Raw genomic sequence first — 13794 nt, 5'->3', positions numbered from 1 at the left:
GCAGACGTGCTGCAGGACTGTGTGCTTAGTCTAGCCCTCCTCACCCATGTGACACATGACCCACCCCCCCACGCTCCTCCAACACCTGGCCTGCGTACAGGTGAAGGTCCAACACCTGGCCTGCGTACAGGTGAAGGTCCAACACCTGGCCTGCGTACAGGTGAAGGTCCAACACCTGGCCTGCGTACAGGTGAAGGTCCAACACCTGGCCTGCGTACAGGTGAAGGTCCAACACCTGGCCTGCGTACAGGTGAAGGTCCAACACCTGGCCTCCGTACAGGTGAAGGTCCAACACCTGGCCTGCGTACAGGTGAAGGTCCAACACCTGGCCTGCGTACAGGTGAAGGTCCAACACCTGGCCTCCGTACAGGTGAAGGTCCAACACCTGGCCTGCGTACAGGTGAAGGTCCAACACCTGGCCTGCGTACAGGTGAAGGTCCAACACCTGGCCTCCGTACAGGTGAAGGTCCAACACCTGGCCTGCATACAGGTGAAGGTCCAACACCTGGCCTGAGCGGCTCAGGAACGGGCATCGAGGCGCCACACAGAGCCTCCTCTGCCACTGCTATGCTGTGTGGTGTAAAATGACCTTAAAGATTGAAAAACAGCTTTCCCATTGCTGTGTCCTGCCTCAGATGTCTGTTAAAGGTACATTAACTCTGCACCAGACTGAATAATGATACGGCGAGCAGCATCAGAACATTCCAGAAACTCTGTGCAGGAGATAATAACTGGCAGAAAGATGACCATCAGTTCCACACAGCTGAAGTTTCTGATCCGTTCTGCTAAACTGGACGACAAACAAGAACATCTTAAAGATGCTCCATGTAACTTTCAACCTAAAACTCTGTTTCTGTCTCCTTTCATGGCAAATCTGTTGCACAGATAAACTTTTAAAGTGTCTTTTTGTCCTGCGAGCATTTTTTATCCAGTTGTTTCCATGGTACAGGATACTAACATGTTGACCACTAAAAACACCAGTTTTCTCCTTAAAATACAGATTTATGATCACAATAATACCAGTGTGAAAGACTGGATTGTTTGAAACGTAACTGGAAGGCAGAGTTACCTGATCAGGTCACATTTTAGGTGGAACTGCTCATGAGATGTTTTAGTTGTACGAGTTTTTAATAATACCAGTGGAAGTTAAAGCAGTAACCAGGAGGCTCCAGCAGGGGGCGCTGGGTGATTGTTTAGCTCTGGAACAAGTCACAAACTTCCTCATCTTAGTTCATACATGCAGGAGCCAAAGGAAGCTGGTGTCCACGTGTTTCTGACTAATTCTCCCCGTTATCACGGTTCTGAGACCCACTAAAGAGTTACTCACCTGTTTGAGATGTTTACCTGTTGTTACGAGTTAGGCATAGACAGACAGACAGACAGACAGACAGACAGACAGACAGACAGACAGACAGACAGACAGATAGATAGATAGATAGATAGATAGATAGATAGATAGATAGATAGATAGATAGATAGATAGATAGATAGATAGATAGATAGATAGATGGATGGACTAGATCTCAGCTGGCCTGGGAGTAGATTGTGATCCTCCTGATGAGCCTGAAGAAGTAGTCTGAATGGATGGATGGATGGATGGATGGATGGACTGATCGACGGACAGACAGACAGATGGATGGATGGATGGATGGACTGATCGACGGACAGACATATTCGATGGATGGATGGACTGATCGACGGACAGACAGACAGATGGATGGATGGATGGATGGACTGATCGACGGACAGACAGATTCGATGGATGGATGGACTGATCGACGGACAGACAGACAGATGGATGGATGGATGGATGGACTGATCGACGGACAGACAGATTCGATGGATGGATGGACTGATCGACGGACAGACAGACAGATGGATGGATGGGTGGATGGATGGATGGGTGGATGGACTGATCGACGGACAGACAGACAGATGGATGGATGGGTGGATGGATGGACTGATCGACGGACAGACAGACAGACAGATGGATGGATGGATGGATGGTCCAGATCTTGTCATAGTGTCCTGGTTCCTCAGAACCCAACGCTGACCCTGTTGGACCAGGTCCCATGTGAGACGGTATTTCAGTCGCTCTCATCACATCAGGCAGGTGGTGGCATTGGGGGCGTGGCCTCAGGTCCCAGACTGGGAGATCTCATATGTCCCTTTTAGATGGTCCATGCCTGTGATGCTGGAGACCCATGTTGGACTAAGACCCGGCTCTTGGGTTGACCGTATGGGAGTCAGATGTCAGCTGAGCTCTCCAGACATGCTGACTGGTGTCTTTTTATGTCTTTTCTTGGTTGATCATCATCTTCTTTTTTGGCAGGATAAACTGGACAGTGCTACAGAACCAGTACGCAGAGGTCAGGAGATGTGTCATGTGATTAATGTGCACATGTTGACCAAACAAGAAATCCTTCAGCTTTGATTAAACAATGAACAAGCTCCAGAAAAAATTCTTCCAGCTAGATTTCAGACCTGCTGGATCAGAAAAGTTTCGGAAAGTTGATTTTGCAGTTTTGCATCAACTTTAAGGACATAATACATTGTTGTAATGCTGCAGTCATGCCAGAGCACATGGAAACATGGGCCTGTGGACAAGCTGTCCTCTCTGCAAACACTAAGAACTAAGCTAGCTCCTACATATTCCCAACAAGAGCTACTCAGCCTCATCAAAATGCTGTTTTTATGCTCATATTTCTCTCATCAAGGCTTCGCTGCTTGTTTCTATGAATAACTTGTTAAAAAAATGAGTGACGGCTGCAGGAAGAGAAGAAAACCCCGCCCATACTCACGTATACAGGAAGGGGGCGGGCTCTATGTGGGGCCCCAAACAACCATGAAGAAAAGGCTGGCCAGACCACTTGGAGGCACGATGAAGGAAACGTCTCTTCAGCGTCTGCTCTGTAAGTAGAGAATGTGTGTGTTGGTCTGATTTAGCCAGAAATGCTCTGCTGAGGACTGATGATGAGGAAGGTGCATGAAAATGTGTCAGGATGAAGGCACATGAAACTGATGGGATGTGTTGTTGAGGCAGAACTTTGGAAGTTTACTTTCTACTCAGGTAGAAATAAAAGAGCAGTGAAACATCAAGCTGTGAGAGCAGGAGCAGAAGGGAAGAAGAGGCTTTCTATCCTGACGCAGAAGCTGCAGCTTGAATAGAAAACAAGCAAATGATGGAATGAAGCCTTAAAAAGGCTGAAAGAAGCAGAAGAAATGTGAAGCTTGAGACAAGATGGTGCAGCAGAATAAAAGCAGAAAACAGCAAAGTGGTTCCTTTCATTTCAGCAGTTTAACCATGAATGGATGAAGAAGTGAGCTGCAGGTCTGGGAATCTCATGTAACCTTATAACGGCGTTTCTGACCATGTCAGCTTCATATGATCACATGATTCTCTACGTCACACTCAAACAAAGCTAAATGTCATTTCTCTTCAGTTCTGACGTCTCTGCTGAGCTGCAGCTCTGATCAAGGTTGGAAACTTTCATCTCTGTTTAAATCTGATCAATATTTACATTTGTTAACATTTACATTCATATTTCCAACAGGAATGTATCATATAACAGTGTAAATATTAAATATTACATCTTTTTCACCAACATTTCATCCAGCAGCTCGTCTGACCATCAGTCCCAGCAGATCTCAGTTTTTTGAAGGAGAATTTTTGTCTCTGATCTGTGAGGACGTCAACAGCTCTGCTGGATGGACGGTGAGGAGAAACACAACAAAAGGACTGTCTGAGAGTGGAGCTGGATGGGGGAAGCCATCAGATTCATCAGGCTCTTCCTGGAAGATCAGCGACACCAGGAAGTCAGACACTGGAGTGTACTGGTGTGAGTCCAGAGAGGGAGCAACCAGTAACAGCATCAACCTGACTGTCACTGGTAAGATGAGACTGTGGAGTTAGTGGTGATGAAGCTGTGTGGAAATGGATGAAATGCTGGAGTTTGTCTCTGTGTTGAGGTGGATCAGTGATCCTGCAGAGTCCTGTCCTCCCTGTGATGGAGGGAGATGACCTCACTCTGAGCTGTCAATCAAAGCCTCCCTCCAACCTCCCAGCTGCTTTCTATAAAGATGGCTCCCTCATCAGGACTGAGTCTACAGGTCACATGACCCTCCACCATGTTAGCAGGTCTGATGAAGGTCTCTACAGGTGTAGCATCAGCAGTCATGGAGAGTCTCCACCCAGCTGGATCTCTGTCACAGGTGAGGATCATCCTGCTGACTGAGTTCCAGCATCCATGATGTGACGATGATGATAAATATCTTTATTGTAGGGAAACCCAGCACCACAGCGGTCCCTACATCCACCTCTCCTCCTGATTCTCCTTCTCCTCTGCTCTCCGCGCTGTTGCCTGTTGTTTGTCTCCTTGTTCTGGTCCTACTGGTGTCGCTGGTTCTTCTACTGAGACGACACGTCAGAAAATCTAAAGGTGAGTCAGAATTCTGCGTTTTCAGGGATGGATTCTGTTTCACTGAATGATTTCTACATTTATACCATGCATGATGATTATTCCAGCTTTGTATTTACAAGATGCTGAATTACAAACTGGTATTTATGTTGTTTCATCTCAGCTGGTGATGAAGTTGGAGACCAAGACGTCACATACAGTGACATCACAATATCACATTGTGGACAACAGAAAATGCACCAAAACAAAGGTAAAAGCTTTTTCTATGAGTGTGTTGCAGGACACTGAGATGTGGAAATCTGAAGCTTTTTATCTAAAGATGGAACATTTATTTCTAAAAGCCTCATTCATACATTATCTTCACATTTCCATGGTTTCTTCTGATAATATATTCATTTAATACTTCATGGACTGAGACGGGTAGATCATCAGCGGTACAGCCAGCACTGTCAGAACCTTTACAGGACTTTCTCACAGTACTGGTGCATTGTGGTGGGCACCAGTGGTTCATGTACTGGTCTGTTTGCAGCCTGTGGTTGTTCTGCTATCAGACTGGAACAGCTCTGTGGTCGTCCAGCTTCCTGTTTCTGAAAGAAAACACATCAGATAAACATCACCTACATGTTTCACTCAGAGGCTCTTTGTAAGAAGAGTTTTTATAAAGTCAAATAAAAAGTTCAAACACACATTTATAGACTCTAAATGGAATAAATCCACGAGTGTTTCTGGAAAATAGATGAATTCTGGTCCATGAATGCATTGTGGGAGCTGAAAATCAGGCGTGCTGATGAGGTGATGTTTGTTTCCTCTCAGCTTGTTTTAATGACGCTAGCAGCTCTGTGGTCGGTCAGTTTCCTGCTTAGAAACATCCTCTTTTCCTGCATCAGGGCTTCATCTCCCACACAGCAGCAGTAGAATTATTAGAAATAATGGAAAATGTTTGTGTGTATTGATCCCTGCAGACGTATTATGTGCGCACGAGGCTGCAGTATCTGCAGTAATGTAACCTGTCATATAAGAATAGAGTTACGTGATTTGACGACAACTGATTTACGTGCCGTAAAGTATAACTGTCGGGTGTCACCATGGTAAAGCGCGCATGTTGTTGCTTCTGCTAATGGCGTGTACTGACACTGAGCCTGCAGTAAAGCCTTTTCACATTAATCAAACCTGCATGTTTTCATTCTGCAGAGAGTCAACAAACTACCATCTACTCAGTCGTGACAACACCAGACGTCACTTATGGACAAATAATCAGAAATAAGCAGGAAAAGACAAAGAAAAGAGGTAAACCTGTTATTTTACGCTCCATCTGGGGGGGACTTCAATGCTCACGTGGGCAATGACAATGAGACCTGGAGGAGAGTTATTGGCAGGCATGGTCCCTCCCTCTGAACCCAAGTGGTGTTCTGTTTTTGGAGTTCTGTGTCCATGTATTGTCCACAATGAACACTATGTTTGAACATAAAAGTGTCCATATGTACACCTGTCATCGGGACTCTGGGCCGCAGTTCAATGATCGAGTTTGTAAACGTACCATCTGAGTTGTGGCCACATGCCTTGGAAACTTGGGTGAAAGGGGGGGGAGCTGTCAACTGATCACCATCTGGTGGTGAGTTGGCTCAGATGGGGGGGGGGGAAGCCAGTCAGATCTGGCAGGCCCAAACGTGTTGTGAGGGTCTGCTGGGAACGTCTGGCTGAGTCCCCCGTCAGAGCGAGCTTCAACTCCCACCTTCAGCAGAGCTTCAACCATGTCCCGAGTGAGGCGGGGGACATTGAGTCCGAATGGACTGTGTTCCGTGCCGCTATTGCTGAGGCGGCCAGCCGGAGCTGTGGCTGTAAGGTTCTTGGTGCCTGTCGTGGCGGTAATCCCAGGACTCGTTGGTGGACACCAGCAGTGAGGGATACCGTCAAGCTGAAGAAGGAGCCCTATCGGGCCTTCTTGGCCTGTGGGACTCTGGAGGCAGCTGATCGGTACCGACATGCTAAGCAGCATGTGGCTTCGGTTGTCGCCAAGGCAAAAACTGTGTGGGAGGAGTTCGGCAAACGACTGGTGGTGAACAACTTCTGGACAGCTTTTTGAGGAGATTTTGGTCCACCATCCGGCGACTCAGGAGGGGGAAGCAGTGCTCCGTCAATACTGTGTACAGTGGAGATTGGGAGCTGCTGACCTCAACTTGGAATACTTCGAAGACCTCCTCAATCCTACCAATACAACTTCCAATCAGAAAGCAGCGCTGGGGAACTCAGGAGTGGACCTTCCTATCTCTGGTTGTGGTTGGTGGCTATTCCCTGGGGGTGGATGAGATCTGTCTGGAGTTTTTCAGGTTCTGGATGCTGTGGGTTCCATCCTTGTGGATTCCGGTGTTTCGTGGGGAAGAACGAGCTGAGCCAGAAGACAAGGCGCTTGATTTACCAGTTGATCTACGTTCCTTCCCTCACCTATGGTCATGAGCTGTGGGTCGTGATTGAAAGAACCAGATCTCATATACAGGCGGCTGAAATGAGTTTCCTCTGCAGGGTGGCCGGGCTCTCCCTTAGAGATAGGGTGAGGAGCTCGGTCATCCGGGAGGAGATCAGAGTAGAGCCGCTGCATCGAGAGGAACCAGTTGATGTAGCTTGGGCATCTGGTCAGGATGCCTCCTGGACCTCCCTGGTGAGGTGTTCCAGGCACGTCCCTTTGGGAGGAGACCCCGGGGAAGACTCAGGACACGCTGGAGGGATTATAGCTCTCGGCTGGCCTGGGAACGCCTCGGGATCCCCCCTGCAGAGTTGGCAAATGTGACTGGGGAGAAGGAAGTCTTTGCTTCCCTTCTTAGACTGCTGCCCCTTGTGGCCAAATCCCAGATAAGCTGCAGAAAATGGATGGATGGAAGGAACAAGAAGTAGACCTGGTCCTGAGTGGTCTCATCAGTTGATAACTCATCAAAAGAAACTGAATGCATTTTGATCCAAAATCGATTTCGTGCTTTAATAACTAACAGCAGAATTTTTAAGTCAGTTCTTTGACAGACGGGAAGCCAGTGTGAAGATCTGAAGACTGGAGTTATATCATCTACTTTCCTGGTCTCAATGACGACTGGATCAGTAGTATTCTGGACTAACTGCAGCTTTCTGATGGACTTTCGGGACAGCTGTAAGGACAGTGTTACAGGACTCTAGTCCACTATACATAAATGCTTGGACAAGGTCTTTCAAATCTTGCTGAGACATCAGTCATTTAACGTTCCAGGTGTTCTTTAAGTGATAAAAGTCCGACTTCACATCTGTCTTGTTGTTCTATTCTATTCTACAGTCATTTAGCAGATGCTTTTTTCCAAAGCGACTTACATATGAGTGAGAACAACACAAGCACAAAATCAAACAGTAGAGGACATTGTAAGAAGGTGCTAGGGGACTGTCCAGTTGGATGCAGGTCCTTCCATGAAGTGCTACAGGCTTTATTTTGTTTGTTTGTTTTTGTTTACTCCCTTCCCACCCCATAATATCACCTATGTTTAACAGGCTTTTTTTGTTGTTGTTGTTGTTGTGATTGTGAAATCCATGTCCAGGACTAGGATGTCTGGCTTTGTTAATAGTTTTTAACATAGCTCTCTGAAGCTGATTGTGACTTTTAATCTTTCTTCTTTGGCTCCAGAAACTAATCTAATAGTCTTTAATTTGATCAATGCATCTGATCAGAATTTGGATCAGACTATAGTCTCCTGGTGAGGTGGTTATGTATATTTGTGTGTCATCAGTGTAACTATGTTAACCTATTTTGTTGTTTGTCATAACTTGAGTGAGTGGGAGCATGCAGATGTTGAACATTAGGGGTCCGACAACGGAGCCTTGGGGAACTCCACAGGTTATTTTAGTTTGTGCAGGCATATCATCACTAACAGACACAGAGTAGTCCATGTCCTTCAAATAAGACTCAAACCCCTTGATTGCAGTGCCATCAAGGTCTACACAGTTTTTCATCTAGTCTAGATGTTATGGTCAACTGTATAGCTGTGTTGTCGGACTTGGGGCTGGGGTTAGGATTAGGGTTAGGTGTCGCCGACACTTGTGTGAAGAGCGGAGTGGAAATGTTAGGAAAGCTTCAGTTTCAACCTCTGGCAGAGCTTGAATCCTGTCCAGGATTCGGCAGAGACATTGAGTTAAGTTCTGTGCTTCCATTGTTTGTTTGTTTTTTTGTTTTTGTTTTTGTTTTTTTTTTTGTCTTGTCCAGCATTTAAGCAAGCGTGTGAAGTTCTCAATGCTGGGTTCTGCTGAGCAAATTTAATTGGACAAGGGGAGCTTTATAGATATAATGATCTCCATGATTTTCTCAATTCTTATTTTATTTTCCTATTTTGAATAAGTGTTTTATTACAGAGTTTATGCTGCTGAACCAGGCAAGAGGGACTGAAAGAGAACAGAAAAGAAGAGAAAACAAGAGAAAGAGATAAATGCATATGCAAATACACATACAGACCCACCTATATACATATGTACACACACACACACACACACACACACACACACACAAATATATATGAACACCCACATAAACCAACTCTAGATTCAGTGTCCCTGAGGAGAACAAAATAATTAACTGTCAGGAGCACCAGAAACTAGCAAGTTAAACCAGAAAGACAGAAAGAATAAACCTGCAGGACGACTCAGTGACTTTGACACATGCGGAAGATTCAGAGTGAAACATGTTTAGAGAAGACTGATCATGCCAATGTGACCCCCCCCACCCATAGGCAAGAGGCAGGCCAGGAGAACCCAGAGACCTTGGCAACCGGCAGTCACCCCCAAACACAAACTCTAACCACTCCACTCCAGAGCCAACCATGCATCCACCCAGCAGGTGGCAAAGAAAGGTCCCAGCCAGAGATCCCCGCAGTCAGGAGGAACAGGCCCCAGCCGGCCCTGATCAGCAAGGGCCGGCACCACTGGGCACACCCCAATACCCTCCATCCCCTCCCACACAGGCACACCCCATCACACACAGACCCACCCTATCACACCACCCACCCACCAACACACCCCTCCACACACACACCCCCACCCATTAGTATCCACGCACCCACATCCCCAACCCTGATCCCCACCCCACTCTCCCACATCGATCTGCAACCCCATCCACCCGCTCCCACATGCCCGTGCCTCGCCCCCCACCATGTCCTGTGTGAGTTGCCCCAGAGGGGGCAGAGAATAGGAAAGTCCCAATCAGGGCCCCCACAATTACCACCTACCACTCCCAATGCCCCCCTCACCACCCTACAGATGCAGCTAACCCAGCACCCCCCAGGGCCAAAAACCACCCTCCGCCAACCTAGACTTAGGTCGAATGGACAGCACTCTTCCCCTGCCTCAACCCTCCCCCTAGCAAAGCACCCAATGGATGATTGTGAAGTGTGTATTACTTGCAATCAAAATTAAGGGAAGTAGCTGCACAGTGCTGGGAGAGGGACCACCTAAACAGCCCCACCCACTTTACACTGCATGGCCCCTCCCCCACATCTTGAGTTGTCGATGTTTTTGTGTTATAATGATGACGAGTAATTTAAACTGGGAGGTGAGCCGAGGCTGGGTGCGGCGATCAAGACCACCTTGATGGCCTCTCTCATCACCCAGCACAATGCGCACACCTCCCATTTCCCTGCCTGTGTGTGATAGAGAGCAGGCAGGAAAGGGGGTCAAGGGATTTAAGTCCAGAGGGAAGTGAACTTCCCTCCTGAAGGTGAGCCGCCAGCGGCACTGGGCATGCCCCCCACTCCTGGGTCCCCTGAGGACCAGGACAAGCCAGGGGCAGCTATCCCCATAACCAGAGCCTTCGGCGACTCCAACCAGAGAGCCACCACTGGTCCCAGATGGCACCAACTCACTACATGCAAAGGGGGGGCGTTACGACAGAGAAGAAGAGGGGCGGCAGGGAATCCTAGAATGATGGTCCACTGCCCCCACACCCACAGAGGACACCCCCCAGCCGGGGACATGTCAAAGTCCCCTCTTGTCCACACACCAACACCCCAACACACCCGCCATTGTCTCCACACACACACACTCATATCCCGGCACATACAGGTCCACACACACACACATTCAGCCCACCCCCAAAACCATCCTCCAGACCCCCACATCCCATCTAAACCCCCGCCACCCAAACCCCCCCCCCCAATCCAAAAGACCCCCACCCCTCCCCACACCCATCAAAAACCCTCACATCCTCCATCTCCACCCACCCACAGACGCGCACCCTCCCACACACACACATGCACCCCCACTCCCCCATACACACACCCAACCCCTACACACCCATGCATCATCCCACCATCCCACACACACACACACACACCACATGCATGCTCTACCACACTCCCCTCCACCCCCCCTCCCACACACACACACCGCACACACACCCATGGACCACCACAGATCCTCAACACCCCCCCCCCCCCACCACCCCACACACACACACACACACACACACACACACACACACACACACACACACACACACACAGACAGACCCCCTCCATCCAAACTATTTTATCATTCCCCCTCCCCAACTCCCCCGGTCCCAGGGTGACAACCAGGCACCAGGGCATGGAACCTGCCCAGTCCACCTCACGGTGGCACAGGCGCCCGCTGCGGAGCCAATGCCCGCCGACCCAGCACCCGCCAGCGGCCTCGCCCTGCCGCCGTGTGGCAACTCCAATCGATGGCCCATCCAGGCCCTCAACAGGGATAGAAACCCAGCCACCCCAGCAGTGAAGCGGCCAAGATCCCCACCCAAGAGTCCACCACAGACCCTCAGCCATCAGAGACCCCCAACTGGCCACCAACCCTGAGTGCAATGAGGTCACACCCCCCCATACTAAGTGATGGAGCTGTTCACAGGGGACCAGAGGGAATGAAGTTCAGCTGATTGATCCTTTGGTTAGACAGACATCATCTCTATGCTAATTTGATCTAACAAGAGATTTCTGAACTGCTGGACACAGAGATTTGATTGATTTTCCAATTTAGAAGGATAGTTTTCTTTGCAATGCATGAGCCTGTGCCTCCATTATTGAAGCAGCCAACCAGAACTGACGGCTTGTGCGTGTCACAGTAGGGAAACCCTGCAGGCCCTGTTGGGGAGGATACCATTAGGGCTTGTTCATGTACTTGTTGTGTATGAAACCATGCATGTCAGCTTTCTGCACCATCTGTGTGCTGCAGCAGAAACACTTGTGGTCACAACAATGTTTCTTCTGCACCCACTAAATCAAAGTTCTTCCTCATGACCTGCTTAAATTCTTTCCACACGAGCTGTTGTTTCCATAGCAACAGAAATCGAAATCCTTTCGCCGATTTAGTCCTTTATTCTCACCTGTAACCTAAAAAACTGATGGTGAACTGAACTTTAAACTAGTTCATGAGAAGCATGAACTTGCACAAATGTAAGTTTTTTGATGATCGATATATTTAGGAAGCCGTGAGAATATGAAGAGAAAGTGTGAACACATCAAAGGTATCTTGTTGTCACCTCCTCAATCTGCACTGTAATGCCCACATGACAATAGACGCCTGAAACCTGAACTGATAAAACCACAAGGAGAGCTTCCTCTAGACGCTGCAGCACGGCGGTGGCTGATGACAGCAGGTATATTTTCCAGCGTGTGGTTAGCGTGTTAGCTTCTCTACAAGCCGGTCGCTTTGTGGTCGCCTGCTTCTTCTTTCTGACTAACAGCCACCACTTACACATGAATACCACTCGTTCTCAGTAGCGTCACGAATTTAGACCACAGTCGAAGAAAATGCAGCTTTTGTTGTTGTTTTGATGTTAAAATAACTAAATGTTGTCCAGCTGGATCACAGACCAGGACCAGAGATCCAGCTGGTCTTTATTTAGACCTCCAGACAGAAGCGGGTCCTCTAAGCCAAACCCGTCTGACTCCAGGTCAGCGTTAAGCATCACTGCCAACATCAAAGAGGTGGTTCAGTTTCCGTGAATGAGTCTCTGCTAGCAGGAGACGCTGGTATGATATCTTGTCGATGTGGGTTTGACGCTCCAGTTTCTAGACTGGTGATGATAAGGGGGGCGGTTTGTTCTGCAGGTTTCTGCACTGGGGGAGGAAGCCAGAGCACAGATCAGAAAGTCCCCCACTGAGGGTGAAACAGGGACCTTGGTGCTGCGAGGCCATGGTTCTAACCACCAGCAGTCCTTATCTATACGTGCAGTCGGTTTAGAATAGAAGCAGATAGAAACACAGTGGAGGCCGGAGGCGGGACTCTAACCTGCACCGGCTGCATGGAGGAGGTTCAGCCTGTTGACCTCGCCCAGCGATCCCACCCCGACATGCTGAAACCTCTGAGCTTTTAGTCCTGATGGCCGATGAAGAAGGAAAACTGTGTAAAACACGGAGCTGAAGCTTTAAAGACGTGTCTTCATGTCCGTAAACTCTCCTGAACTTTGTGTTTGTTCCCAGAGCTTCCAGCAGAGCCAGACGTTCTCTACTCTTCACTGAGGTAGTCCACCGGTCCAACCACTGATGTCCTCTGCTGGCTCCAGCTGCTTCACAGCAGCCTTCATCGTCCCAACGTCCTCATCGTCGTCTCCAAAGTCTTCCAGAAGTTCTCTCTCAGTCAGGGTTCACATCCAAAGTAGCAGCTTAGTTTCAGGCAGTTCTGGCTAATTCTTCACAGAGTCAGTATTTAATGGGATTTATGTTTCATCTACAATCTGTGGATGATTTTAACACCTTGGTTTGTTGGGTCTCGTGTGTCTGACCTGTTAAGTTCTGTGGGTTTTAACAAAGGAGAGACTAAATGAGACTGGTCCCAGTCTGGCTGTGGTTGACCTACATAAACGTCTCTTCAGAGCAGCGAAGCCAGAAAACCACAACTGCAGCTGAGAACAGCTGGAACCGTGTTCAGAGTCAGCAGTCTGACTGGATACCAGAAAGTATTACTGTAGTTCATACTGGTTAAACTGGGAAGGATGAATTAACAAGAACATAAATCACAAATATTTGTCACGAACCCTGAATTGTTAATTTATTAATCTAAAACTTGATGACCTCCTGGCAGCTACGATCTGCATCAGCTCCATCAGGACTTTAACTCTGAGCTCTACCAGAGAATTTTCTGCTTGAACCTGTGTGGAAACGTCTCGTCCCACTCAGCTGTCCCTCCATCTTACAGGATAAAGTTAATCTTTTCTTTAAAGAAGCTGCAGCTTCATCTACCTCTTCCTCATGACGTCATCATCATGCAGCGTTTAGACAGATACTTCCTCTCTGACACCTGATGATATTCAGCTCTTCCCAGCAGCTCCCTCTGCTGGACTCTGGAGGAACTACAGCAGAGAAAAGTCCATTTAACTCAGTAAAATCTCATTATTTACATCCCAACA

General features: G+C 48.1%; 1 protein-coding gene across 1 annotated transcript; it reads left to right on the top strand.

Annotated features, from left to right (window-relative positions):
• Positions 1–2881: 2881 nt before the first annotated feature.
• On the top strand, positions 2882–8675 carry LOC306769325 (Fc receptor-like protein 5; the record flags this gene model as incomplete). Its single annotated transcript, XM_079257891.1, has 6 exons — positions 2882–2912; positions 3444–3479; positions 3621–3890; positions 3970–4212; positions 4284–4439; positions 8632–8675. 6 exons carry the CDS (start codon positions 2882–2884, stop codon positions 8673–8675), a joined length of 780 nt encoding a protein of 259 aa, XP_079114017.1.
• Positions 8676–13794: the final 5119 nt, after the last annotated feature.

This window comes from Telmatherina bonti, assembly GCF_933228915.1.
Source record: "Telmatherina bonti genome assembly, chromosome: 18".
Lineage (NCBI taxonomy): Eukaryota > Metazoa > Chordata > Actinopteri > Atheriniformes > Telmatherinidae > Telmatherina > Telmatherina bonti.
The sequence above is the reverse complement of the archived record's forward strand: the minus strand, read 5'-3'. Positions and strand labels throughout refer to the sequence as shown.